The following is a 27,457-nucleotide window of genomic DNA, read 5'->3' on the forward strand; positions in this document are numbered from 1 at the left end:
ATTTTTACCTTGTAGCTAAGGTCCGAGCTGCCAGATTCTCTGAGTAGTTGTGTCCTGTTACAAGATTGTGGTGCCTCAGAAAGCTTCGCTGTTATTCGCCGTTACACAGGAGCTGGGACCAGGCTGCCTGCGCTTCCAGGTCTGTGCTATGATGGTACCAGCTACTTTCTAACAAGGAATTATCCTTTCTATTCTTGGAAAAGAAATAATGCAATTCCTCACTTATTCTGTTTGTAATAATCTAAGGCAGTATTAGGGGTATTTAACTACAGAGAATTCTGGTGTAGTTTCGGGATTTAACCTGAGATTTCTTTGAAGTGCTTTATCTTAACTCATGGACATTGTGTTTTTTTTTACCCTGTAACACACACTTTTCATGGTAGAGAACTCCTTAAAAGTTTCTAAAAATGACTTTTTCAGAAATATGTGAACTGCTGCTTTTTAACTGACACTTTTAGATCTCCTAACAATAATGGTTACTACTGCAGAATGACTGCTGTATTGAGAATGCTGGGTGATTAACTAGATTATTTCACAATCTGTTCAAGTTACAAATGACTGTACATTGTGAACTTTGTAGTAGCTCAGTAAACCTGACTTGCTCTGGGTCTGCTATTACTTCACACAAGGAATATGTGGGAGTTTCTACAGAACTGTCCCTTCAGGTCTCTAGAGGCTTCTGATGGCAGTGTTACTTGCATATGGTAATAGAGCATATGAGGCTAGGAGAAAACAGTTATGCTGCTTGGACGGAACAGTTAGTACTCAAGTTAGAAGAGACTTAGTTAAATGACAGTGATTACTGAAGTTGCTATGATAACATGAGGTGGCCTTCACCATCATCAGTGATTATGGTCTCTAGAAGTAAACTGTCTGTCTGGCTTGACTCCCTGCTCTACCATGTAACCCTGGATGAGTTAACCCTTTTTTTTTTTTTTTAAACTTTTTATTAGTAGCTACTCCCTCACAAAAACTGTGTGAAGGTTAAGACAGTGCTTTAGAACAATGCTTGGCTACTGTTTTTTATATCAACAACTTTAGAAACTGGTCTATAAATGTTAATGAGTTGATAAATTAGTTAACTTGCATAACACACAGGGAAAAACAAGCACTGGTCATATCACTTTTATTTATGTTGTATCTCTTTGTTACATTGTTTATTCAATATAGAAAAAATATGAATACACTCACAGTATTCTCTTTTAATTTGGTAATTCCACATGGTCAAATATTGACTGTTATTATATTGGGTTTCCTACCCAATTGAAAAAAAGAGGAAGAATGGACCTGGCAGACAATTCTTGTCATGTTATTAACAGTAATACACTTCTCTTGCTCTTAAAAAAAAACAACACACAAACAAAAACACCCCACAAAAACCTAATTTTGAAAAGACTTCTGATTATTCTGATAAACCACTGCTTACTGGCTCAGGAAAGTGTTTTAAAAGATAGACAGATGATAGAAATTAATTCATTCTTTCCCCCAGGAAAAATTTTAAGGTAAACAAACAAACATCGTAAAACACCTCAGTTATTCAGGACAAAACTCATATGCCTTACAAAGGGGTCAGTGCTGAAAGAGAATCAAGTGGCAGACCCCCTGCTGAACAATGGCTGTCTATATACTACCCTCACCTTGCCCCCGGCCAAGAAAAGGAGACCATGTTAACAAAATTATGCTGGAGAAAAGAAAAAATCCACACTTAGATATCAGTTTTTAAAAAAAAAAAAATCCATTTTGCAAATAGAATTGGTGATTATTTCTCTTGGACATAATACTTCATTAAATGGGTCAAACTCACAAATCAATGCTACAAAATACAGTATTTTCCATCACTTTTAGTTATAATATACACTATGTACATAGTTCACCTATCTTAGACTAAATATAAATGAACAGTATCATGTTAAAAACCAGAATCAGGACTTATAAATAGTGCAGAAAATGCAAACGCCAAAAATACGATGCCTCCTATGATTGTCACTGTAAGAGAACAGAAAAAAGTTTAAGGCAAAATTCCTCTAAATAAGCCCTGATGTTGCCTATTATTCTTCTAATCTAGTAAACTAACATTAAAAACAAATTAGGAATACTTTTGAACAAATTAGAAACACTTCAACCTCATTTCCACAGCAAAATACTTAACATGCCTGACTCTGAACAGTTAAGAATCAGTTTATTTTCCAGCACTTTTAATAACAGAATTATTAAATTGAAACAGTGCTGACAAGCAACAATAGAACTATAACTCATCTTAAAACCCAATTATATAAAAGAATTTTCAACAACTTCTGACTAGCAGAGGCTATTTTTTTATTCCATCTTTAAGATCTATCAGCTACGTAGGAAATTTTCAGCTGAATCAGTAAATATGGTCTCCATCTATGATTCCCAATCCCGAAGACACATTTTCAAAGCTAACAAGTTCTCGTATTTCCACAGCGTTGTTTCACTGACTTAAATATGTTGACAAAAAGCTACTATGACTCCAGTAATGCTTTGAGATTGTTCTGTATTTTACTAACACCTCCACGTGAAAAACAGTCCATGTTTGCCACAGCAGAGCCAGTACGTTGGACCTCTAAGAGATGATCGCAGCAAAGACCAAGTCTACTTCAGAAGAAACACACTCTCTTTTCTAAACTCAGTGATTCTAAAAGTTAAAATAAATGGTATTTTCTTTCTAATTAAAAAAAAAAAAAAAAAAAAAAAAAAAAGAGGCTCACCGGTTCTGACGGAGATTTTCTGTGCTATCATTCTCCCTCCGATTACTGCCAGTCCGGTGCAGAGGCCGTGTCCCGCTGTGCCACCCACCGCCACGCCACAGGGGTCCTGCAAACACACCACTCGTTTAAAACCAAGGCTGAAACTGCTGCCTGAGGAAGATAACTATCAAACAATGAAAACAGAGGTCAGTAACAACAACAAAAAAAGCATAAAACAATTCTATGAATTCAGCTGTATAATTTATGAAAAGTAAGTGTTACGGCTGCTTGAAGGAATATGTTCCAATTATACCTAGGACTAGAGATAAAAGGAGAATAAACTCAAACCAATGTGTAAGATCAAAGGAACCTAATTCAACCTTTCAGCAGTTGTTGAACTTACTTCACAGGCACTATTTAGCTCTTAAGTGACGAGTGCTAAGGAGACCTACCCTAGACACCTCTTCCCTCAGGCGGTATTTGATACTGTTTAGAAACTACGTAAGAGTGTAGTCTGACTGTGCTTCCCAAGAACAGAGGCCCTGCCTCTCAGTCTCCACTGTGTCCCAGTGTCTCAGTGTCAGGACACAGTATGCATTCAGTAAACACCTGCCACCAAAGCAAAGTGGAGGCACTCAGATTGGGAAGACCAGTGAAAGTTTTCCAGGAAAGACAGCCCTGAAGAACCAAGCGGGAGCACCTGACCTGGCAGCAGGCCAGCAGCAAGAGACAGCTGCGGAGCACTTGAGCGTTTCTAGAGAGAACCAATGAGTCACAAGGGGAGGAGTCCCATCAAGGTAGGAGGGGGCTGGGTCATGAAGGACCCGTATAAGCTTGGAGTTTAGACTTTTTAAGACACCGGTTTTTATCTGGGGAGCGACAGACAGGTTATGCTTTAAAAGTCGAGTCTAGAGAGTGAACTGGAGGGGAAGAAGACTGAAGGCAAAGTGATCAATTGAGAGGCTACTGCAATAGCCCTGGGAAGAGACAATGCTGGCCTGGATTGGCGTGGGAGACTAGGCAGAGAAAAGCAGATGGATTCGAGAGAAACTGAGGCACTACTGATATACCTTAGTGATAAGTGAATGACAGGAGTGAAAAAAATCAGGCCTGACACTTGAGTTCCTCACCCATAATTCTCTGGATGAATTATGGCAATACCAATGTGATTAAAAAGGTAGAGGAAGCAAGGGAGAAAGGGTTTGTGGCTGCCAACAGGAGTTAAAAGTAGAGACGTTCAGGAGTCAGTTGAGTTCAATGGAGAAGAAGTGATGGGACTGAATATAATAACCCCAGGAGAGAATGTAGGAAAGTGCTGACGATACGATCACGAGGAAAGCAACACGGAAGAGCTGACAGGGGAAGAGGAGCCCAAGGGAGACTGAACAGGTGGCCAAGCAATCAGCCTCCCAAGATGACCACGGCAGGCCCCACCGGTGGCTGCAGTGAACTTAAAGCACCAAATCAACCGGTGAGTCAGAAACCAGAGCCCAGTGGGTTTAGTAAGCAAGGAAGTAGAGCCAACTCCTGTTCCCATCACAGCCAAGCCCTCTGAAACTGAGGGAAGTGGGGGAGGAAGAGGCTTATATTTGGAAGAGAAGCAGAATTGAGGACGGGGTAAAACTTTTTTAGATGAGAAAAACTTGTGCATATGCTCACAAAATTGGGCTGGAAGAAAGGCAAAGATTTAAGCTGTAAGTGGGAGCACGGGGGGCTGGAATCCAGAATACAGGCGGGAAAGGACCCACTGTGATGCGTGGCAATGAAGAAACGATGACTTCTGCTTTCCTCTGTGAAGTGGCAGGAAGGCCTGTTTGCTGGGGTGGGCAGTGTGTGTGTGGACTGGGGAAATGGAGAGAGCTGCAAACACTGTCTGTGGGGAATGGAAGAGTGGGACCACGTTTCCTAAATGCTATTATAACCTCTAAAACTAATATCCCAGAAGATGGTTTCATTCTATTTGAAAGTGACACTTGAAAAATCACTGGATTTAAATAAAATTAAATGGTTCCTTGAATACAGGATTTTTCAGTCTTTGGTATTTTGTATACTCCATCTTCAAAACAAAAAAAACAGGATATATTATTTGCCAAATTTATTTGATCCTGGAAACTTTTTCCTCAATTGCTTTTTTTTTTTTGCTTAGTATCCATTAACATCTCAAAGGATACTAGGATTCTGTGAAATCCAAAGTGAGAACACTGAATTCTACTGGGAGCAGAAATGAAGTTCAGACTAAAATGGACTGGACTAGACTACTGCATGGGTTATACAAAAATGTTACCAAAAAAAATTAGGAAGATTAAAGTAACAAAGATAGACAACTGCATCTGTGCTCGTGAAGAGCCCATTCCACGTGCCCGTGGTGCTGCAGCGTGGAAGGTGGCTAACGCTGAGTGCTCCCCACGGCGGGGACCCTATGTGCAGCACTTTGTTTCAGCCCAGAGCCACCCTGCAAGTAGACGCTGCAGTGATGTGCTCACATGGCCAGACACTCAACCCCAGGCCGCAGGGGCCGCACTGCTGGCAGGGAGCGGACCCCAGGGGCTCAGGGAGTCTCGAGCCTGTCCCAGGTCGCTCTGTGCCGTTTAGACGACAGTATTAAGAAAAATGCAATGATTCTGCCGTCACAACAGCTCACACGGCAGAACCAACCGCCACAGAATGATCACTTGCTTTCAAGTCCCAATTCTGACAATCTGAATGCCAATAAAAAAGGCTGGGGACCAAGAAAAATATAGGTCAAAGCCATTAAAATGACATTTGAAAAGAAAGCTTATTTTTAAATACGGGACTCAAATGAAAAATCGAGTTCCTTTTTGTCCACATTTTTGAGGCTTCTGTGACAAAACAGCCCATCCTCAACTATCTTCGCCCTGGCTTTCAACTCTTTGTTTTATATTTTGAACTGCAGCCTATGTTGAGGAACTTGTTCTTTTATGGTAGATATTTCCCAGGAGTTAAAAATAAATTAAAATCAAGTTTGCTATCTAATAATCTTACCATCTGATTAAAAACAATGTAGTTTCATAGATACAGAAATATAAGAAATAGCATTAGTTAAGATCAAGAAGAGCTGAAAAGCAGCAGCAGCCTTCCATCCCACAACCATCTCTTCAGTAGACCTCAATCAGTGTGAACAATAACAGACACCGCATGTAAAACTTCAGTCCCCTCAAAAGGAATGAGGGTTAAACATTTTCTCAACAAACAGTTATCTTTTACAGAGTGGCATCTGACAACTTTGAACAAGATACAACAGAAAAGCCTAGAAGGCAGACAGCCTCGGCTCTAGTCCTTGTCCCGGCTACCAACTAGCTTATGTCCTCGGACAAGTCACCCAGCCTCTCTGGGCCTCAGGATCTTATCTGTAGAGCAAAGGCTAGAACAAGATCATCTGAAGTCTCTTCTGGCTTAACATCCTAGGACTGAGTAACCTGGGGCTAAGACTTAACAAGTTTTCTAAGTAACCTCTGCAACACTCAAATTAGTTTTTTAGCACAAGGAACAGAAGAAGCTAAAGATACCTACTTTTAAGGCATTAGGTATTTATTGCCAAATTGGCCTTCAATAATAATATACCAATTTATTTTATGTTCTCAACGTAAAGTGAAGTTTCTGAGAAAAGAAAAAACTAAGCCAAAACAACTGCCACACCATCATATTGGCAAAACTGAAGGGAAGAGGAGTCAAAAGAGTAATCTGACCGACTGTAGAAACTGGGAGAAGGTCAGTTTTCAAGAGCAGCCGTGTTATTAGGTCTAAAACAGTCCAGCATATGAAGTCCTCCCTTGACCCACCCTGACTCTGTCCCATGACCTCTGGAGCAAAGTACCATTCGTTATGCTTAGTTTTAATACAGAAGCAGTCTCCAAGTACCACTCACCTCTCTAGCTGCCAAAACAATTGTAGTTAGTTGAGAGCGATCACCCCATTCTGCTAAGAATGTTAACGTAAGAGCCTGAACAAAGATGGGTGAAATAAAATGCAGCCACTTTTTCTGAGGTATTGTTGTGCTTGTACCCGTTTCAACATCTCCTGGTCCATTTAAGAGTTTGGTTCGTTGAAACTAAATTTCAAAAAAAAAAAAAAGACATTAATTCTAGGAACCAAGTCGATAGAGCACAAAATTACTTAATATTTCTTTTAAACAGTGTTTAAATTCCATGGGAATATGCTCCGAGAAACTAAAGTTATGTGACCCCAAACTTCTCTTTTGAACCACTGGTCTCACATAGCAACAAACGCTATATTCTCAATTTTTCCCTTTCTTCCCAATGAAATAAATCAAACAATATTTACTGATCACTCGTTATCCTAGATGCTATGGAAAGAAACAGGTAAAATTATAAACTACAGTTCCTGTTTTTCAGGAGCTTATAGTCAATCTAATTAAGGAACTTGATTACAGGTGTTCAGTATGCATCCCCGAGTCCTTTCTCTACCGCATTCACACTTACCCAGTTCTATCACAGCCAGATGTAAGAACGGAAACTAAACAAAATAAGCTGTTTTCTGTGTAGCCCACACATATCACAGATATGGATGACTATTGGAAAACCTCTGGATAGTGTTTACTCTTAATGGTTGAGTGCCTTTTTGGTCCAGATGTTTAACAGTGCTTTGACTTACTTCTTCATCTTTTTTCTTTAATTCTGCTTGAACTTCTTCTAGTTCCTCTTGACCTTCATCTGGACTCATCTTTAAGCCTTCCCGAAGCATTCTAATGCCAAAAATGGCAAATAATGCAGTTGAAACATAGTATGTGTACACCCTGGGGATGACTGTGGTGGCATAGCCAAACAAAACTGCAAGAAAGTGCAACAGTGTATTGGTTAATTAGCACATTATACACCAACCAAAGAAACAGTTAACTTCAGAAGTCATCATTTACCACTGTTTTAAAGAGAAAATGGTTCACATCAGAAGCTCAGCTAATACATAATAACCTTAAACTCTACTTCTTTCCCTCCACCAATATTGAACCCTTAGCTCTAGCCAATGACTCATCACAGCTTAGCAAGAAATCAGTGTTGCAGGTTGAGGTGGCAGGGCTTCCACACGGATCTCTCATGAGATGATCATCTCCTCTTCAGACACCCGCCAGGGGCTGGCTCACCACAGGTCGTGCAGGGCACAGAACTTTAGTTAGGAGGTTAACTTTGATGCCCTCTACGGATCCCATGATCTAATAACCTGGAAGCTATGCCACTGTCCTGTGGGATATTTCTTCATCACAAATCTTTAAATTACAAACTTCTGTAGTGAAGAATCACAAGATTCTCATGTGGCATTATTCAAACTCTGCTTCTTTGCAACTATTTAAAAATAAGTATATCTTATGAAAGAAAACTAATAATTCCATATCTATACATATACACATACATATATATCCATACAAGCTCACATATATGTAACATAACAGACAAACTTATTCAGTACTATTCTTTCCTATCATCAAGTACAGAGGGACAATTGTATAAATTATACAAAAAAACTATACTTGGAACTATCAATATATCAAGAACCTAAATCCTAACTGTGAAATACATTCACATTGGTAATATGAAGTTAGTAATTGAAAACTATGGAAGGGCCAGAGGGTATTTGCATATATATAACAAATGCAATTACTCTTTACTTCACCAGCTCTTTTTATAAAATGGGCACAACACTTATAAAACTGCCTGAACATCAAACATATAACTGCATAGGTAAAGCATTCCTTGCTTCATTATATTACAAAATGAAAAAGACTTTAAAATCATGTTTAGAAATGTAAACCTATGCTTATGTGCATATCTATATCCAAGTTACATAGGTACGTGTGTATATGTACCCGCACACACACACATAATACAGACGTATATTTTCTAGCTCTGTCCACTGAAAAGGCCAAGAAGCCAAGACATCTCAATAACAATGAGCCAACTTCGCACCCAGATCTTGATTTCTAATACATTCCCCACTAAAAGGCTCCTCAGAGAAATGGCTAATTCCAGGACTGGGCAGAGCAGGTACAAGATGAACCTGCACTATCCTGTTACACTAGACAGTAAGGAAGAACAAAAACACATGACAGCAGGTCACAAGGACCCAGGAGTCAGGCTGGAGGGGCTCCTAGCCGCCACATCTGGGACAATTGAAGGAACAATAAGTAATTAATCATAAACCACTGAAAAAAAAGTTCATGAGTTTATATTGATAATAAACCGACAAACCAATGGGAGGTGGGGAGAGCTCTTTATCTTAGAGTAGCATGCCAGGGCCCACTGGTAAATGTGGATGGGGTACTGGAATTAGCCATCATTTTGCAAGCGTCAAGGTGAAGTTCAGATCATGTAAGAGTATTGTATTGTCTTAAAGTGTCTCCCTAAAGATTACATATTAATTGCAAGGGAAGAAAAAACACAGTATACAAAGAGAAATCCTGACAGGGTGATCAAAATTAACATCATCAGTGAGGCACAAATGGACATCATGTGCTACCAGATGTGATACTCTTTAAGAGGGACCTGCGTCACCTATACAGTGTTCTAGTCAAGAATGCATAACCTCAATCTAGTCATGAGGAAACATCACACAAACACAAAATGAGGAACAGCCCGTTAAAGGGGAGGGGGATGTATCTTAGAAAAATATTATAGAACGCATAAGAAAAGACTATAGAAATATTTCAGATTAAAAGACTGAAAAGAACTTAATGTACCACCTGACCTAGACTAGATTCTCTACAGGAAGGAAAAAACTGCTAGAGAGAATATTTTAGGTAAACTGACAAAATTAAAATATGGATGACAGAGTAATGTATCAATCTATGTCTATAAAGTTATATGTGTCTATGTACTTTATTTCTCTATAGATATATAAACTGTGTATATGTACATATATTATACACCTAGAGATATATAAATTATGTGTGTATACACATAATTTTATTCAGATATAAAGCGATAGGTCACAAATGCTAAAGCAAATATGGTAAAATGTTAACAGGTGAATCTGTATAAAAGGTATATAGGTGTTCTTATACTATTTTATTTTTGCAACTTTATAAATTTGAAATATCTTCCATAAAAGGTTTTTAAAATTTTAAAAAGCGACGTAGCAAACCTTTTAAAATCTCCCAAATTTGGCTTTCCTTTTACCTTCAGATAATCTAAAAGAACTATTTACTGACACAATCCCATGTTTTCTGCCTTGACATCTCCATAGAGAGAAAAAAACAATCTGGCACTATAACCTTGTTCTTCTTCCCCTGGTTCTGTCCCTCAATTTCCTCTTTCTTTGGAAGCCTTTCCTCAGACACTCGAGTACTTTGGTTCTGTGAACAAGGAGAGGTTACTTCTCTTTAAGCAAGTGATTTGCATCAAGTCAGAAATCACTGATTTACAAGTAATTAAACTGAAAACACTTGGCACAAGAACATTAGTGTGAGGGGGGAAAAATGGGCCAAGGATAAAACTGTGGGGAATATCAATATTTATGGTACAGTTTTGTTTTGTTTTTTTTCTCAGAGGGATAAGACTATAACTCGAAGCAGGGGGTGTCTTAGAAGCCAAGAGAATACAAGGACGAGAATGCCCATGAATGTGGCCTGAGGGGCGCATTAAAATGAAAACTGAACTCTGTAATAACGAAAGCTGATTACTGAAGCCTTTAAAACACAAAGACTTTCCAGGGGACACGGATGAACAGTTTGTGAAAGAGTCTATTTGCAGAAGTTCAACTTCCACGGGTACTTTTCCCTAAAACTCACCTGCCTGAAAACATGCTTGTAGCTGAGGAGTTGTGTGCGGTTCTCCTTTCTCACGTCCCTTCTTCACAGCTGCCCTCTGCTCGCTCTACAAAGATGCCTTTCACCCAGCACCTATGGTGCGTTTCCCACAGTATGGAAAGATATCCTAGGGCACCAAAGAGAGGGTCTGAAATACTGGTATCCCCAGTCAAGGCATCATAAACCAGAGACGGGGCTTTGGGTCTTCCCTGTCTTATACAAGTTTCCTATAAGGCCACGGCATTAGATATAATGGCATTTTAGGCACTGGAAATAACGGCATTTTAGGCACTGGAAATAATGGTCATGGATGAGAAATAGGGTATTTGGACCTCAGTAGGAATACTTTTTACTTAGAAATTGTGCTTCCTTCATCCTCCAACCAGGGGGATGCTTTTCCCTAAGGCAGAGTCTTGATACAGCAAAGAGAGCATCAGAAAAGATACTAAATCCCAGTGGCTTATTTCCCCAGGCAGCTCACACCAAGCTGAGTTCCAGGCCCAATCTGGCCAGCCAACCATTTTAGAATTAGAATTTCTAAACAGCTGGTTGCCATGGGGATGTATATCATGTTTATTAAATTCAAAAACCAAGTAAATGTCTTCTGACAGAAAATAAGCCTGACTTAGATGGTTTACTATGGAGCAACTGCCATGGCCATTAGGCGATGTGGTAGACATTTTCCATAAACTGAACGAGCTAAATCTGCGGCTCCAAGGCTCCAGAAAAATATTTGTTAAACATGTGCTCTGATACAATTTTTAAGATGAAATCCTTTATTGGTGAAAGTACACTGAAATTAAAAATATTTCAATTTTCTCAACCATTTCTAAATATATCCAATTAAACAAGGTATTGGGCTGGCCAGAAAGTTTGTTCGGGCTTTTCCCCAAGAAGTTATGGAAACATCCAAATGAACTTTTTGGCCAACCCAATACTTCTAAGTAAAAGACTAAACATGTATAAGAACAGTCATTTGATGAATTTCAGAAAAACACTTTTTGGTATACTTGATGGCTTCCAACTCTCTGCTTTTAACAAAATTGACAGAAGACCTTATTAAGTTGTCAGTTGGTAAATCATTTAAAATCTCCTGATAGACCAGTATGTGATTTTGAGCATATAACCCAGGAGTTCAATGAACTGAGTGACGTGACTATAACAAAATTCCTTCCCGTCTGCTTATGTGAATAAAATTTCTCAGCTCTTATATCTATTTTTTTTTTTAAAAGACCAGAACTGATTCTAAACCTAGCTTCATTCTAGCAATAATTATCATCCATGGACATATAAACTAATTTTAAAAGAACAGTTCTATCATCTCATTAAGAGATGCATTTCCAACTTTTTAAAAATGTTTACTTAAATTTGTGATATATTTTGCTTTGATCAACTGTGTGCCAGTAACTATAACTCAATAAATAAATGTTAACATTTAGAGACTTAACAAAGGAAATTTTCACCATCTTCTAAAGTTCAATTTAAATGCATATTTTTGCTGCAGATAAATGACAGTGTAATCCATAAAAGATTTTCAAGCAAAAAACTTATCACCATTAGAGTAAAATTCTATGAGAAAAGTAAATGAAAGTAAGAATTAAAGGAGGAAAAAGAACAATGTAAATTTCCAAATGTTAAAGCAGAGTTTATTCATGTTTTTTTTAAAGGAATGATGGTGGCAGTGATGGTAAGTATCAAGTTGCTAATAGTATTTAGATGCCATTAGGTGTATTTTAAAAGAACAGGCCAAGTAGGCCGGAGACCTGGGACAGCTGGTGCAGGCCCACTCTGGCTGAGTCAGGAAGGAAATCAGTGTTGACCTTACAGCTGCCCCCTCTCCTTCCCCTCAGGCCTTCTTCCACGTCTGCCCTGGGTTTCTCTACAGTCACTCCTCCTAAGGAACACACTCACAAACACGGAGAAGCTGCCTCTCTTGACGGCTTTGAGTTTTAGTGAGACATTGTGAAAACAGCCAGAGACAAGAATGCCCGACGGAGGCTCTTCAGGGTGGGGTGGGGCAGGAGGAGACGCCTCTCACAGCCTCCGTGCCACCTGGCTGCCCACCCCCCTTCCACCACGCATGCCTGGCCACAGACCCAACACTTTTCTAGGCACACAGTTGGTTCTAAACAAGTACTTGTTGAATTAATTAGCCATTTTTGTAAATAATGTGAAAATATCCAAATAAATGGTTCAGTTGTGCCCTGGGCACAGGTGAGCCATACCTAGATGCAAAGCCTTTTTATGATAAGGGGGAAGAGAACTAACTGTTACAGAACTAACCATCCTATACAAGACGGTTTGCTTGGTTTACTTCATTTAATCTTTCTTGCAATTCTGTAAGGATTGTTACTATCAGTATCCTGAGTTTACAGCAGACAAAGATTCTCCAGGAGCTTAAATAACTTAGAAAGTCATAATGGAGTAAAAATATAATTATTTCCCAATGACTTTTAAGCTTCAAACCTTTTCCCAATAAAATTTTAATTAGCAAACAGATGACAGTAAATTGTTCTCAGAGGAAGGACTGGGGGCCCATAGCCACCCTGACTGTGCAGCCTCCAGCCCTCATCCACCTCCCCCTGCAGAACCTCTTACCCCAAAGAAAACCATCGGAAACACCCGGATTCAGAGACAGACACAGCCTCTGAATCCCAGCTCCACTGCCTGTGAGCCATGAGTGCATAATATGTCTCTGCTTTCTGTTTGTCCATCTGTAGCAGGACAAAGGGTTGTCCTGAAGCGGGCCTGAAGCATCATGCGCACAGATGGTACTCAGCAAATGGCAGCCGTGTGACCTGCTCCTGTCTGCACGATGAGCAAGCAGTAGAGGCTAGATTCGGCCCCAGGCTCAAGACGTCAGGTCTCGTGCCTTTCCTGCCCCCCACCCCCCAGCAGCTCCACCCTCCTAAACAGAATGTAGAGAAAGGGCTCAGGACCCAAAGGCAAGCCAGTTTAGGAGCGAATCTGGAATGCTAACAAGAAAGAAATAACACTGGCAAACGGAAATTTTGCAAAGGAAAGCACTGGCTCCACGCTTACAGACTGCTGAAATTCCCCCGGAACTGAACTCAACCATCTGGGGGAATGGGTACAGTGTGACCAGGCTGATGGGAAAACAAGTGGGGTCAACGGATTTGACCGGGGAAGCAGTGTTTAACCTATCTCGAAAGACTGTGTTTAAAATGTATGATGTCTGAAATTTCTTTTTTAATCAGTTTGCAAATGTAATATAAATTTAAATATTGCGTAATAAATGTTAAAACACTTACAAGACAAACATTAAAAAAAAAAAAGGAATACCAACTATAACAGTTCTACACAATATACCAAAAATTAGATCTCTGAAACTCCTTGAACTTACAATGAAAAGTGAGAGGGGGTACATAGTTTTTCAAAATTAGTTTAGAGATACACAAGGAAGAGGTGTGAAGACCACTGATACAGCCCAGTCCTTCAAATAGTCCAGGTGAGAGGAGCTGTCAGTACCAGCGGCCAGAGGGAGGTGGGCCAATGGTCAGGGCGAAAGAGAGCAGCCCCGCTCACCTTGAGGGAAGGGAGCTAAACCCATAGAAGGGGGCGGCCGCGTGGAGCCAGGCTCTGAGGAGGGCATGGGTGGAGAGAGGACAGCCTTCTACTTCATCCTCAAAGCTGGAAGTTTCAAAACTAAAATTCTCTGATATTATTCAGACTCATTCCAAACAAGTGACATCACCATTTACAACCTGCTCCACTCTTCCCATTTCCTAGAATCAAAATTTGCTTTTGAAGAGAAAGTCCTTTTGTGTGTGAAATATGAATAATGCTAATATCCAAATGTGAAAAGAAGTCAATTTTTTTATTCAATAAAATACTCATTATAGTAGGTTTAAAAAGACAAACTTTAACAAGCATCCAAACATCCAGAAATAGAACCTGTCCTGTACTTTAAGAGCTGTGTTTCAGGAGAAATCGAAGGCATGCTGAGAGAGAGGAGTGAATGACGGAGCACCTGAAATATAAGATCTCATTTTAATACAAACCGCAACCCTGTGAGGCAGCTTGATACTATCTCCAGTTTACAGCTGAGGAACTGAAACTCAAAGAGGTTAAGTAACTTACCATTAAGTTAATACACAGCAGAATGAGACTCCAATCCAAGTCTGGCTCTAAGGGGAAAACTCGCTATTTTCCATCCAACTATGTGGCTCAAGGTAGCTTTTGAATCAGAGACTAAACTATGTTTAATTACGTAGTGTTAAGTTTACTTTCTCCTGGTCTTAATTCTTTGAAAAATTGAAGCCTATATAATAGTAACTCAAATAGTAATACAAACTGGGAATCTAAGAATGTTTCATTCCCTTACTGTTGGGGTAAGGGGTTAAGAATAGCTTAACAGAACACAATACACTGAACATGACCCCTCACTACTGATTACCAAATGCCCTTCAACAGAAAATACGCAATTCTCTGTGGTTGCTTGCGTCCTGTTTCTAAGATATCAGATATAAATTTCTCTGGACTTAAAAAGGAAAAAGAAAAAAAAGCAAGGACAGCCATAGCAAAAGCAAGGATCAAAAAACTAGTGAATAAATGAGGAGCATGTATCTTGACTGTGAATAGCTAAAAAATTAATTTCAAAAATGCAATATGGTTTTTAGGAATTTATGTACTGTAAACATGTTCTGCTTACTAAGTTCTGAAACATGAACCAAATTCCAATATAACTAGTTGAATGATTCAGTGACTTAATACCACCATGCTTTCTCTTTAATAAACTCATTAGGAGGAAAAAGCACTCACCTGATAAGCACGTCATTAGGCCCAAGGCAAGCATAGCACCAGCCAACACTGTCAAACGATTATAGCGCATTGCCATGATGGCTGCTATAAAAAATGTCTTATCACCCAGTTCAGATACAATGATAACTGATATGGCAGCCACAAATGCATGGATAAATCCCAAATTAGTTTGGGTAGCTGGATCTTCTTTATTGGTATGAACTGGAGCAGCTGGTGTAAATCCTTTCTGAAATAAAAACAAAATACATATTAGCTATTTTTTTGAAAAAAGTCATTATTTTAAATTATTTTATTTTGTATGTGAATTAAGATTGTTTTTCTGTCATGGTCATTAGACTTATTTACTGTCTAATCACTTTGAAAGCCATTAGTAATGACAGAAACCTCTGACTGATGCCTGCTACAATGGAAATCCAAGTACAAGTCTACAAAGCAATTAAAAACAAAAAAAAAACAACAAAAAAAGAGAGACCAGCTATATCCACATATCAAAATTACCTTGTGGGCTTCCCTGGTGGCGCAGTGGTTGAGAATCTGCCTGCCGGTGCAAGGGACGCGGGTTCGGGCCCTGGTCTAGGAGGATCCCACATGCCGCGGAGCACCTAGGCCTGTGAGCCACAATTACTGAGCCTGCGCGTCTGGAGCCTGTGCTCCGCAACAGGAGGGGCCGCGATGGTGGGAGGCCCGCGCACCGCGATGAAGAGTGGCCCCCACTTGCCGCAACTAGAGAAAGCCCTCGCACAGAAACGAAGACCCAACACACCCAAAAATAAATTAAAAAAAAAAAAAATTACCTTGTTTTCTAAGTGAGTTGAGATTTAGTTCTTAGCTATGTCTCATTCAAATTTTTATTCATAACTTGGGTGTAAGACCCAAGGTATGCTTATCAAACATTTAACAGGAAGCTGAGAGAAATTTCATGAACACTTACGAGAACAAAGTAGGATCCGGAAAGCTCTCAACAGGCTAGGAGAAGAGTTGGCTCTAGCTAAGATGAGATCTAATATAGCCGGATATATGGTTGGTCCTACACTAAAAATATCCTAGGCTGAAATGTGGCCTAATAAAAAAGATAAGCCAGAGTCTGGGTTGGTGTTAAGGTCATTTTGAGTTGAAAATGTGACAAAGCTCCAAAAAGGCAGCAAGCACGTTAAGCACTTTAAAGAGTCAGTGACAAGCCCATCTTCTGTGCTGCACAGCCCTTACCCAAAGGTCTGTACTGGCTCTGAGGCACCACATTTTAAGAACGCACTGCCCTCTGAAGATTACTGCAGACAAAAGAGACTCTAAAACCAGGGACTGGCAAGCAACAGCTAAGACTAAATCCAGCTGAAAATGATTTTTACGTGTTTTAAGGGTTTGCAAAAAAAAAAGAAAAAGAGAAAGAGGGAGGGAGGGAGGGAGGGAAAGGGATGGAGGGAAGTAGGAAAAGAAAATTATGCAACAGAGACCTTAAGTAGCCTGCAAACATGTGGCCCAAACCTAAAATATTTATAATCTGGCCCATGACAAAAAAAAAGTTTGCCAACTCAGGCTCTAAAACAATCACATAAGGGACCAGGAAGGACTGGGTGCCTATGTTCCAATAATTGAGAAAGTCTGTATGAAAGTCTATATGATCCCAAGAGATAGAACTAAAAAGTTATAGGTGGCATGGCAGGTTGTAGCTTAACACACACAAAAGATTTCTACTCCACAGGAGCCCCCAGAGGCTGAAATGGACTTCTAGAGAGGGTAGCAAATTCCCTCCTCAACGTGAGAGTTCCAGAGAAGAGAACCACCACCTACAGCAAGTGTGCTCATCAGAGGTTCTCAACCAGGGCGATTGTCTCCCAGGGGACTTTTGGCAAAGTCCAGAGACATTTTTTGGTCACAGCTGAAGGGAAACTAATGGCATCCAGTGGGTGGAGGCGAGAGCTGCTGCTATGGACACGGCATGATGCGCAGGGCAGCTCCTCACTACCAAACATTATGTAATCCAAAATATCAGTAGTTCCCAGGGAGAGACCCTGGACTAAAGGAATCACTTCTAAAGGTCTCTTCCAGTCCTAATTGCCTATCTTTACTTAATTTTTAAAGCCTATGAGTCTCTAGAAACCTAAGGGATAAAAAAGAAAAAGAAACCCAAGAATGTAGGTGATTTTTGACAGAGTATAAAAAGAAGTACTTTTATTCACAAAGGCTCCAGTCAGAGATAAGAATAAAATCCTAAATTTTTAGTGTGTATGTCATTCCTTAACACATGACATAAACTTGACTCCCAGATTCCACGGTAAAGATCAGAAAACTTTAAGCATTACTCAGACTAGACCTCTGAGCTAAAAATTGGGGAAATTTAACAATTGAGAAAATACTTGGTGTGAGGGCTAAATCAAAAGGGCAGCCTTGGAAGCCAGCTCTTGATTAAGCAAGTACCATTTTAAGGGATTCTAGCTTTCTCTCCATTATCATTTTAATTCCAACTATGCTGATCTTCTTGTCTCTTCCAATACCCTATGAGCATTAAGCATCATAAAAAATGTAAGCATTTTCATTCAGCTTTCACTAATGCAACATTTTCCTCTTGGAAATACCTTTTGAATGAAAAAATTTCATTGCAAAGTATTTAGGACCTGAAATCCAAGAAAATTTTTTAGGAATAAATATTCCTAAAACATTTATTTACAACCAATTAGTTGCAAGCTCAAACAGAAAATGTTTACTTTTTAAAACAAACAATAATGATCAAAACCACAAATTCTGGGCTTCTCTGGTGGCGCAGTGGTTGAGAATCTGCCTGCCAGTGCAGGGGACACGGGTTCGAGCCCTGGTCTGGGAAGATCCCACATGCCGCGGAGCAACTACGCCCGTGAGCCACAATTACTGAGCCTGCGCGTCTGGAGCCTGTGCTCCGCAACAAGAGAGGCCGCGATAGTGAGAGGCCCGCGCACCGCGATGAAGAGTGGCCCCCGCTTGCCACAACTAGAGAAAGCCCTGGCACAGAAACAAAGACCCAACACAGCCATAAATGAATGAATAAATAAATGAATAAATAAAAAAAAATTAAAAAAAAAAAACCACAAATTCTCGTTTTATAATTCACAGCCATAAAACCGTGGCCACATTACTTAGCCTCCCTGTTCCTCTGTGAAATGGTGAGAATAAAACTTGCCTTGCAAGCACAAAGCAAAACAAAAACTACATATTCTTAAAACCTTTCTATATACAAAGCACAAGAAAAATTAATTTACAGTTTTTGTTATATATTGAGCTGGTCCTGGATAGCCAAAATCAGTGTTAAACAGCCACCAACCATGGTGTGATAAGAATTTAAAACAAAAGTACCAGGGTTATTATGAAGATAGAAGATTTAAAAAACTTTAAGTGTTAATAAATAGGGGCAGAAAATGATCAATTACCATTCATTCATTTGTTGTCGATCAATTGCCCAAGTGATTACTGTGTACAAGGATCATCGCCCTTTTCTAATTCACCTTCAGAGTGACAGAATGTACTGGTTTAATAATAGGTGGGCTCTGGAATCAGACTTCCAGGGTTCATAGCCAAGGCATTACTGGTTACTGTACGACCCTGGGCCAGTAAGTTTACCTCCCTGTGACTCAAGTTACATCTCTAAGATGAGGGGTACCCATACCTTACAAGGTTGTTGTGAGGATTAAATGAATTACTACACATAAAGCCCCTAGGATGGTGCCTAATATACAGTAAGCACTCAGTTACAGTCAGTTATTATTGCACACCACAACGTGACCAGTTTAATCTTCCTAAAACTAATTTTATCATGACCTTCTTATGCCTAGAACATAAAATGCAAATACTTAATTCTGGTAACTATCCAACATGTCCCATCTAATCACATACCAATTCCCAAAGTGAACCTTAGTGAACCTCCCTAATGAAGGATGAGCCAGAGCAGCACTGTCCAACAGAAAATAATGCAAGCCACATAATGTAATTTTAAAATTTCTAAGGGGGGGCTTCCCTGGTGGCACAGTGGTTAAGAATTCGCCTGCCAATGCAGGGGACATGGGTTCGATCCCTGGTCTGGGAAGATCCCACATGCCGCAGAACAGCTAAGCCCTGGCACCACAACTACTGAGCCTGTGCTCTAGAGCCCGCAAGCCACAACTACTGAACCCGCGTGCCACAACTACTGAAGCCCATGCGCCTAGAGCCCGTGCTCTGCAACAAGAGAAGCCACCACAATGAGAAGCCCTCACAATGAAGACCAGCCCCTGCTCGCCACAACTAGAGAAAGCCCGCGCGCAGCAACCAAGACCCAACACAGCCAAAAATTAATTAATTAATTAATTAATTTTTAAAAATTAAAAAATAAAATAAAATTTCTAGGGAATTCCCTAGCGGTCCAGTGGAGTTAGGACTCCGTGCTTCCACTCCAAGGGGCATGAGTTCGATCCTGGTTGGGGAACTGGGATCCCGCAAGCTGCGCAGTGCAGCCCGAAACAATAAAATAAAATAAAATTTCTAGTAGCCAGATATTAAAAAGTAAAGACAGATAAAATTATTTTTAATATTATTCAATTTAACCCAATATATCCAAAATACTACTCTAGAAATATTTTTCAAATGGCTAATGAGATATCAGTATTTAACCCTCTTTTTTTGTTCTTACCAAATCTTCAAACACCGGTGTGTATCTACTCACTGCACACATCTCATGCACATCTCAGTTTGGACCTGCCACATCTTTTCAGTGCTTAAAAACTGCCACATGGCTCATGGCTGTAGTACTGGGCAGTGTGGCTCAAGAACACTTCAAGTTTTTGGGTAACACAAGCCTTCAGTCATGCAGTCCTGCTTCCCTTCCTACCTTCCTATCATTATGCCCCTATTCATTCACATTCCTCAAGACCCAACTTATGTAGAGCCTCTTGAGCAAGCCGTACCTCAACAACTCCAGCCCCTTAAGGATCCCACTTCCCTCAAACTGCAGGCATACTGTGGGCAATGAGTCATGGCAAGTACATGACTGCAACAAAGTTTGAGGTAGGAACACTCAGGGAGTTAACCGTTTTGTCCTAGAAACACGTATAAATGTAATGTTATCATTTGTAATAATTAAGAGACAAAAATAACTAAATGCCCATCCATAAGGAACTGGTTAAATAAATGGTAGCTACATATACTGGAATATTACGGGGCTAAAAGTAAGAACGTTTATATACACTAATAAGAAAAAAAAATCACTAAGGCATTTTTAAGTTGAAAAAAGTACGTCTTATGTACATAGTTATTTTATGTATGTTATGGGGCGGAGAGTTAGGTAGGTATATAAAGTATATACACAGTTGCTAATGAACCGGAAATCTCAGGACACAGTAACAGTGGCCAGGAAAGGAACCAGGATGACTAGAACAGGTGTTGGCAAACTTTTACTTAAAGGGCCAAATATTTAACCTCATGGACTGTAAAGTTTCTGTGGTAATTACCCAACTCTGAGGTTACACCCTGAGATCAGCCACAGGTAATACTTAAACGAACAGCCTGGCTGTATTCCAACAAAACTTTATTTACAAAAACAGGCAGTCAGTGGTAAACTACAGTTTGCTGACCCCTGAGCTAGAATACAAGAGGAGGTGACACACTTCTCATTCTACAGTTTTCTGTACCTTTTGGATTTTTCACCATGCACATGATTAAAGACACCTATTGTGCACCACTTCAAAAATCTCTTGACCCAATCTCTTACTCCAGCTATGGAGGACCAATTCCTTGCAGGCTGTAACTAGCTTTAGGCAGATCCAACCAGAAAGTAAGCGTGGTATACATACTTACTCACTACACTATCCAGAAGTATACAGGAGTTAACCCCTGTGGGGCAACCTTTGACCAACACGGAGGAATCGATTCTGAGGTTCATTACATTAGGCTCCCAGAAAGTCGCAGCAGGATTCATACTAGTCACTCGTGGAGTGGCTAACTTCAAAATGCATCAGGTACATGCATTCACCTTCTGCCCTGGACTGACAATTTGAGAAAATACAGGCTTTATTCTGATAACAGGAAGTAAACCACCAGATGAATGGTTGGGGTAAGATAAGAAAGATAAACTGGGCTCGGACCGAAAAGCCTGTATATTTATGGACCAGCTTAGAGGCAAGCGAGAAGCCCTTTAAAGTTTCTGAGTAAAAGACACAAACGTAATTAAGGCACTGTGACTAACAGATCAGGGCAGAAAGCAGAGAATACAGGCCACTGGACCAATTAATTAGGAGTAGGAGGTCTGCTGCACAAAACCAATGTTGAAGACAAAATAAAGGAAAAAATTCTGCACATGATGAAAAAGAAAAATTAACAGAATTTTAAAAAGGCAAAGAATCAAAGATGCTATTCATATTCCCATAAGGTATATGGGAAAGAGGAATAAAAATAAGGGGTTTGTTTCACACATGTTTAATTGGAGGATAAAAAGCATTTCAAATAAAGCTTTCCAAGAAGTCATCAGAAATGAAAACCTGAGTTTAGGCCAGCACAGCCTCAAGGTATGTATTTGGTTGCTGGCAACCTGAATTTATCAGCTAGAGTTTTGCAAGACTAGATTTCTAAGGGCAAAGGCAGAGATTACATTGAAAAAATGAGCCTTAGACAATGTCTATATTTAGGGAAGGGAGTGGAGGGGGGAAAAAAAGAGAAAACAAAATTGTCTTAGATATTTAGAGGCACAGGCAGGAGAACACCACAGATGGTTCAAGTTAGGGACAATCACCATTTCACTGAGCTGCTTGCTAACTAAAGGCCAGGGATTTGCATATACATTGTTCTGATACTCAAAACCTTAAAGCTGTTATCCCAACTTAACACAAAAGGAGAAGCTGAGAACCAACAGGGTTAAATCATTTCCTCAAGTTCATACAAACCAAGATAGAGCAGGACTCTTAAAAAAGTGGATAGATAATAGTGTCAAACAGGAACTGAAAAAGAGCCCTGGATTTAGCAATTAAGTAGGTTACAGGTATCCTTCAAAAATGAAGTTTCAATGTAAAGACAGCTGATGCAAAGCAGCTAATTCCCTATAGTTAAAAATTTCATTTACACAACTGAAGAACAGAAACTAATGCAGCCAAGTAGAGTTAAATCAATGGCCTTTTTTTTGTTTCCCTCCAAACAGGAGAAACCTGTGGGCATGTGTAAGCAGATAGAAAGGAACCAAAGAAAAGGAGAGAATAAAGATACTGAAGGGAAAGTACTGGAGGTCAGAGGAGAATGGGCACATGGACAGAAAGAAATATGGAAAGGGTGATAGTTTTGTCCAATTCAGGAGAAAGGCAGAAAGTACTGGCATAGAAGCAAATATTTAGATTAGTAAAGGACAGTCACATGCAGCAGTGACTATAATTCCAATTTTGACATTCCACTAGTTACACAGTGTTAAAGTAATGAAACAGTGTTTTCCTTAGTACAAATACCACCCTTTCAGTATTTTAATTTGGATCTGAAACCCAAATTTACATCCTGATAGCAGTCAACAACTTATAATTAGAAAACAAAAACAAAAAACTTACTGAATAAAACTCTTTAAGTTAAAATTAGTTCCAAATTGAAAAACTGTTAAAAAGCTCCCTCATTTAGAGAGTATCCTTTTATTCTTTCATTTTTTTCAAGAGACGAAAAACAATTAACAATGAAAAAATAATTCCTATTCTAGTTCCAGAGCTCAAATGAACACATATGTGACTGTAATGAAATTGATAGATACCTGCATCAGAATCATCTACACGTGATGAACTAGAGGAGATGAAGATGCTTTCTTTGGAACAAAATCTAGAGCCTGCTACCAAGAAAAAGACTTATGTCCCTGCAAAAACAAAGTCCCTCGACAAAAGTTACCACGCAAGAGGTGAGATTATTTGAAGATAAAGAAGTCACAGGAAAACGCTTAGAATTGTCTTAGAACTGTCTCCTTGCCATTACTTTATTGTATAGTCAAAAAAATCTTTCAGAAATTGGAAAAATGTGCACAAAAATACACGTGTAACTTAAACAATGACACCATGGATAAGCTTGGTTTTAAAAGACTGCATTAAAGAAATAAAATTATATATATATATTTTTTTAAAGTTTTTACTTGATTTTATTTATTTATTTATTTATTTTTGGCTGTGTTGGGTCTTCGGTTCGTGCGAGGGCTTTCTCCAGTTGCGGCAAGCGGGGGCCACTCTTCATCGCGGTGCGGGGACCGCTCTTCATCGCGGTGCGCGGGCCTTTCTCTATCGCGGCCCCTCCCGTCGCGGGGCACAGGCTCCAGACGCGCAGGCTCAGCAATTGTGGCTCACGGGCCCAGCTGCTCCGTGGCATGTGGGATCTTCCCAGACCAGGGCTCGAACCCGTGTCCCCTGCATTAGCAGGCAGATTCTCAACCACTGCGCCACCAGGGAAGCCCCAAAATTATATTTTATTATAAATTTTCATTATCATCTTTTTATTTGTGGATGTTTAACTTTTTTTTCCATAAATTTATTTAATTTCTTTATTTAATTTGGGCTGGGTTGGGTCTTCGTTGCTGTGCGCGGGCTTTCTCTAGTTGCGGCGAGCAGGGGCTACTTACTCTTCCTTGCGGTGTGCGGGCCTCTCATTGTGGAGCACGGGCTCTAGGCACAAAGGCTTCAGTAGTTGTGGCACACGGGCTTAGTTGCTCCGCGTCATGTGGGATCTTCCCAGACCAGGGCTCGAACCCGTGTCCCCTGCATTGGCAGGCGGATTCTTAACCACTGCGCCACCAGGGAAGCCCTAGCTTGTTGTTTTTTAAATAGTATTTTTTATGAATGTTACTGTTAATTCATATTAGAATAATATATTTAACAATTATATTTTTATAAATACATTTTTAATGAATCTTTAAACAGCTTTGTTTTTATGAATGTTAGTTTTATAATGTATTTATAAATTTTGACATTTGAAATGTATTAAGTGTATTTAATTTCACTGATTTTTTTTTTTTTTAATGAATTGCTTTGATAGCAGAACACCAACAAATAAATGCAGTAACATCATGATCATTTCATTCTGACGCAGCATTCATGAGTAAGACAAGGGTCTTCATACCCTTGGCGTCAGTCTTAGCTGTAAGGAGGCTAGAATTGGGAGTCTGGACTGGATGGAACCGGACTGCAACTTAATGAAAATGGAAAAAAGTTTAAAATATTGTGTGGAAGGCCTTGGTGTTAAAAGATAATAGACAATAGAAATGCCAAGAAACAGTAAAGCAGAAATACAGTAAGGAGAATTTGTACTGGGTTGAGGGATAGGCTTCTGCGGCTTTATCCACAGTGCTTCACAACCAGAGCAGTGCTTCACTGGCCCTTCCAGAATATGCAGCAAATTATAAATTACCTCTGTTAAATCTAGCTGATTTCCCCCAACTATAGGAACTTAATGCTTCTTGTACTACATACTCTGCCCAAGGAAGGAATAAGAAAAAAAACTGAGTATGTCACTAGAAGTAAACTGCATAAACGAAAGGATCCCAGTGGTCAACAGTGCTTTTTTCATGGGTTTGTAAATTGGGGTTTATTTTTAACTGTAAGTTTAACTGTAACCTCCCTAAACTTTTTTTTACCTGATTATAGAGGGGAAAAAAAACACCTATTGGAGAAAATCATATTAGAAGTTCAGTAATCTTGCTTTAAAGCACCCTGTAAGATACAACTACATTTTTATAATACATCTTACATTTGAAAGCTTACCAATACATTTTTTCCTCTCCATTTTCAGAAGTCCACACTCACATAGTGGCATGAAAGCATATATTTAAATATCCTACCCTTTTAAAAGATCTGCTCCATGTAGTTGCAAAGCAAAACAGTTGAAACTTTCGGATATTCAGCGATGCTGAATCCTTGCTTACATGGATATTAAACTGAACTCTGACCGTATTTTACTTCCGCCAAGTCGACAAAAAAAGCAAATGGTACTTATATTACATAGTTTAGAAAATATGTGAAAGAAAAATCTCTTCCGATATACTGTAATCCCGTAGAGGAAAAAAGAAACTTGAGCCATAACAAAAAGTTACGTGAAAATATAATTAAAACAAAATAATTAGATTCTACTATAATACAGAACAAAGACAGTAAATTCCTATCTAAGAACCACCAAGAATATATCAAAATAGTAAAGACAAAAATCATACTATCTTGTGCCTGTCCCTTCCCTCCACGTCCCCAGTTTTAAAGACAAGGATCCTTAAGACACTTAAATATGGTCACTGGATACTGCTGCCTTTTTTTTTTACACGGCTATATTTCTCCTAGCTGTCTAAAAAGGTATCAATAAGCATACCTACCATTATTTGTATCTCAAAAACCACTATATGACTAAAACTTTAATGCAAGGCCTAGAAAGTTACACAACCCAAAATATTTACCACTTTAAAATAAACTTCTAATAGTGAGTTAAGTGACAGAAAGCTAAAAGATGAACACTAAGAACGAATTTCATGAATCAGCATCTCAGTTCAATTTCAGAAGTGGAAATGGTGAGCTGGGTCAGCTGAGCCCAGGAGTGACAGGCAGGAGAGAGAAGTAACTTTTTGCCCGGAAATTTCAGGGAAGTCTTCACGGAGAGGAGATATCTGCTGGTTCTTGAAAGGTGGGAAAGGTTCTGATCAGTAGGCTTCAAGCTCACTAAAGCCCTTTTATTTAGAGGCCTTCTGTTGGAGAGACTAGCAACAGAGCACATGGCATGTCTTGGATTTGAGTACAGCATATGATTGAGCAAGGGAATGGGGACTAAAAAGCCTAGAGAGGTTGACTGGAGCCGGATCACCAAAAAACCTGAACATCTTGCTGAAGAGGCTGGACTGAAATCATTATGCCGGGAAACTCACTGAAGATTTCTGAGAAGGAAAATGGAATTCAATGTTTAGGAAGATTAGTTACGTGGGGACATGTTGAAGGTAGCCTGGGGTGGAAACGGGAGGGTTGAGTGACAAATGGTCCCCTACTAGAAAACACTACAGAGGGCCTGGATTCAGGAATTCAAACTGGAAACGAGGAGAAAGCCCAGGACCCCTACTGGGACTAAATTTTAAAATGCTGCTGAGATTTTGAACATTAGTGACTGATTCTATTAACATAAATTAAGATGTTAATTAATATCTACTTAGTGAAGGCCAAAATGCAGGGTTCTGGTACACTTATAAATTTAGTTGTGGCATCCCACACCGCTGCAGCACTCCTTACTGTCAAAGACTGACTGTTCCTCTGCATTCCTAAGGGCTACTTCCTGCAAGCCAGAGCACGTTTTTAAAAAAGTGAGAGTCACACTTCGTTATCCATATACATTTGGCAAAAATCACAAGTCGTGCAAAGGTGAATTTGGTAAACAATTTGGGATAGTCTGTTTCAACAATGAAATGGCCAATGTTATTATTCTCAAGAGAATACGAAAAGCCTCCCAGCTGCCCTCCGTTAAAAACTTTCTACTTGGGATGAGTATTTCCATCTCTCTAGAATACATGTGATCAACAAGACGCCCATTCCTCAGCAGCATCTTTATCCTCCCGAGCTGAAGGTCTACAGTGGACTCCCAGCTCTGCCCTCCCCTCCCCTCCCCCCCTAAGGAGCCGGGCGAGGCCAGGCCCGACCCGGGAAAAGCGCACTCCTCGGTCTTCCACCCCAGGGAGCCGGGGCCGGGCTCCCCTCCCCCCGCTGGCAGCCTGCGTCAAGGGCGGCGCTCCGGTGGCGGCGAGCCTGGTACCCGGCCCTTCCTGCTCACCTCGGCCCGGGCCGGCTCGGGGCCCTGCACGGCCGCGGGCTGCTGCTGCAGCTGCTGGGCAGGCGCCGGAGGTTCCTTGTTCCGGTGGCTGAGGTCTTCGTCGGGTACGGCCCGGACCCCGGCCGGGGCCCACAGCAGCGAAAACAGCAGGAGCAGAAGCAGCCGGGGCGCAGATGCGCGGCCGCTTCCCCGGGCCGCCGCCGCCATCCCGCCCGCCGAGACAGCCGCGCACGGGCGCCTCAAGAGGAAGTGCGGGCGACTGGAAGCCTCGACCCCGAGCCGTCCCCGGGCGCGTCCCCCACGCCTCGCCGCCGCCTTTCAGGGAGGAGCCTGCAGCATGCGGGAAGTGGCCAGGGCGGACGTAAGGCTTAGGTCAGGCCGGCGTCCGCAGCCGGGGACTCGTCCTCTCCTCGCCCACGGTGGCCACACGACTCCGCTAACTGTCTCAGCGCAG

The 27,457-nt window shown here is 40.4% G+C and overlaps 2 protein-coding genes across 2 annotated transcripts in view; one reads left to right on the forward strand and one right to left on the reverse strand.

Moving 5' to 3' along the window:
- The window catches only part of CLOCK (clock circadian regulator), a 136,586-nt gene extending 135,499 nt beyond the window's left edge, over positions 1 to 1,087 (forward strand). Inside the window, exon 26 of the transcript XR_009008436.1 lies at positions 16 to 1,087. The gene's annotated coding sequence lies outside the window, so the exon portion shown is untranslated. The remainder of the gene's footprint in view (positions 1 to 15) is intronic.
- Positions 1,088 to 1,109: 22 nt separating this feature from the next.
- Positions 1,110 to 27,457, reverse strand: TMEM165 (transmembrane protein 165). The gene is made up of 6 exons (XM_057547322.1): positions 27,004 to 27,457; positions 15,268 to 15,493; positions 7,341 to 7,516; positions 6,595 to 6,777; positions 2,730 to 2,835; positions 1,110 to 1,986 (listed from the first exon to the last, which is right to left on the reverse strand). Exons 1-6 carry the CDS (start codon positions 27,208 to 27,210, stop codon positions 1,910 to 1,912), a joined length of 975 nt encoding a protein of 324 aa, XP_057403305.1. The 5' UTR covers positions 27,211 to 27,457; the 3' UTR covers positions 1,110 to 1,909.

This window comes from Balaenoptera acutorostrata, chromosome 5 (assembly GCF_949987535.1).
Source record: "Balaenoptera acutorostrata chromosome 5, mBalAcu1.1, whole genome shotgun sequence".
Lineage (NCBI taxonomy): Eukaryota > Metazoa > Chordata > Mammalia > Artiodactyla > Balaenopteridae > Balaenoptera > Balaenoptera acutorostrata.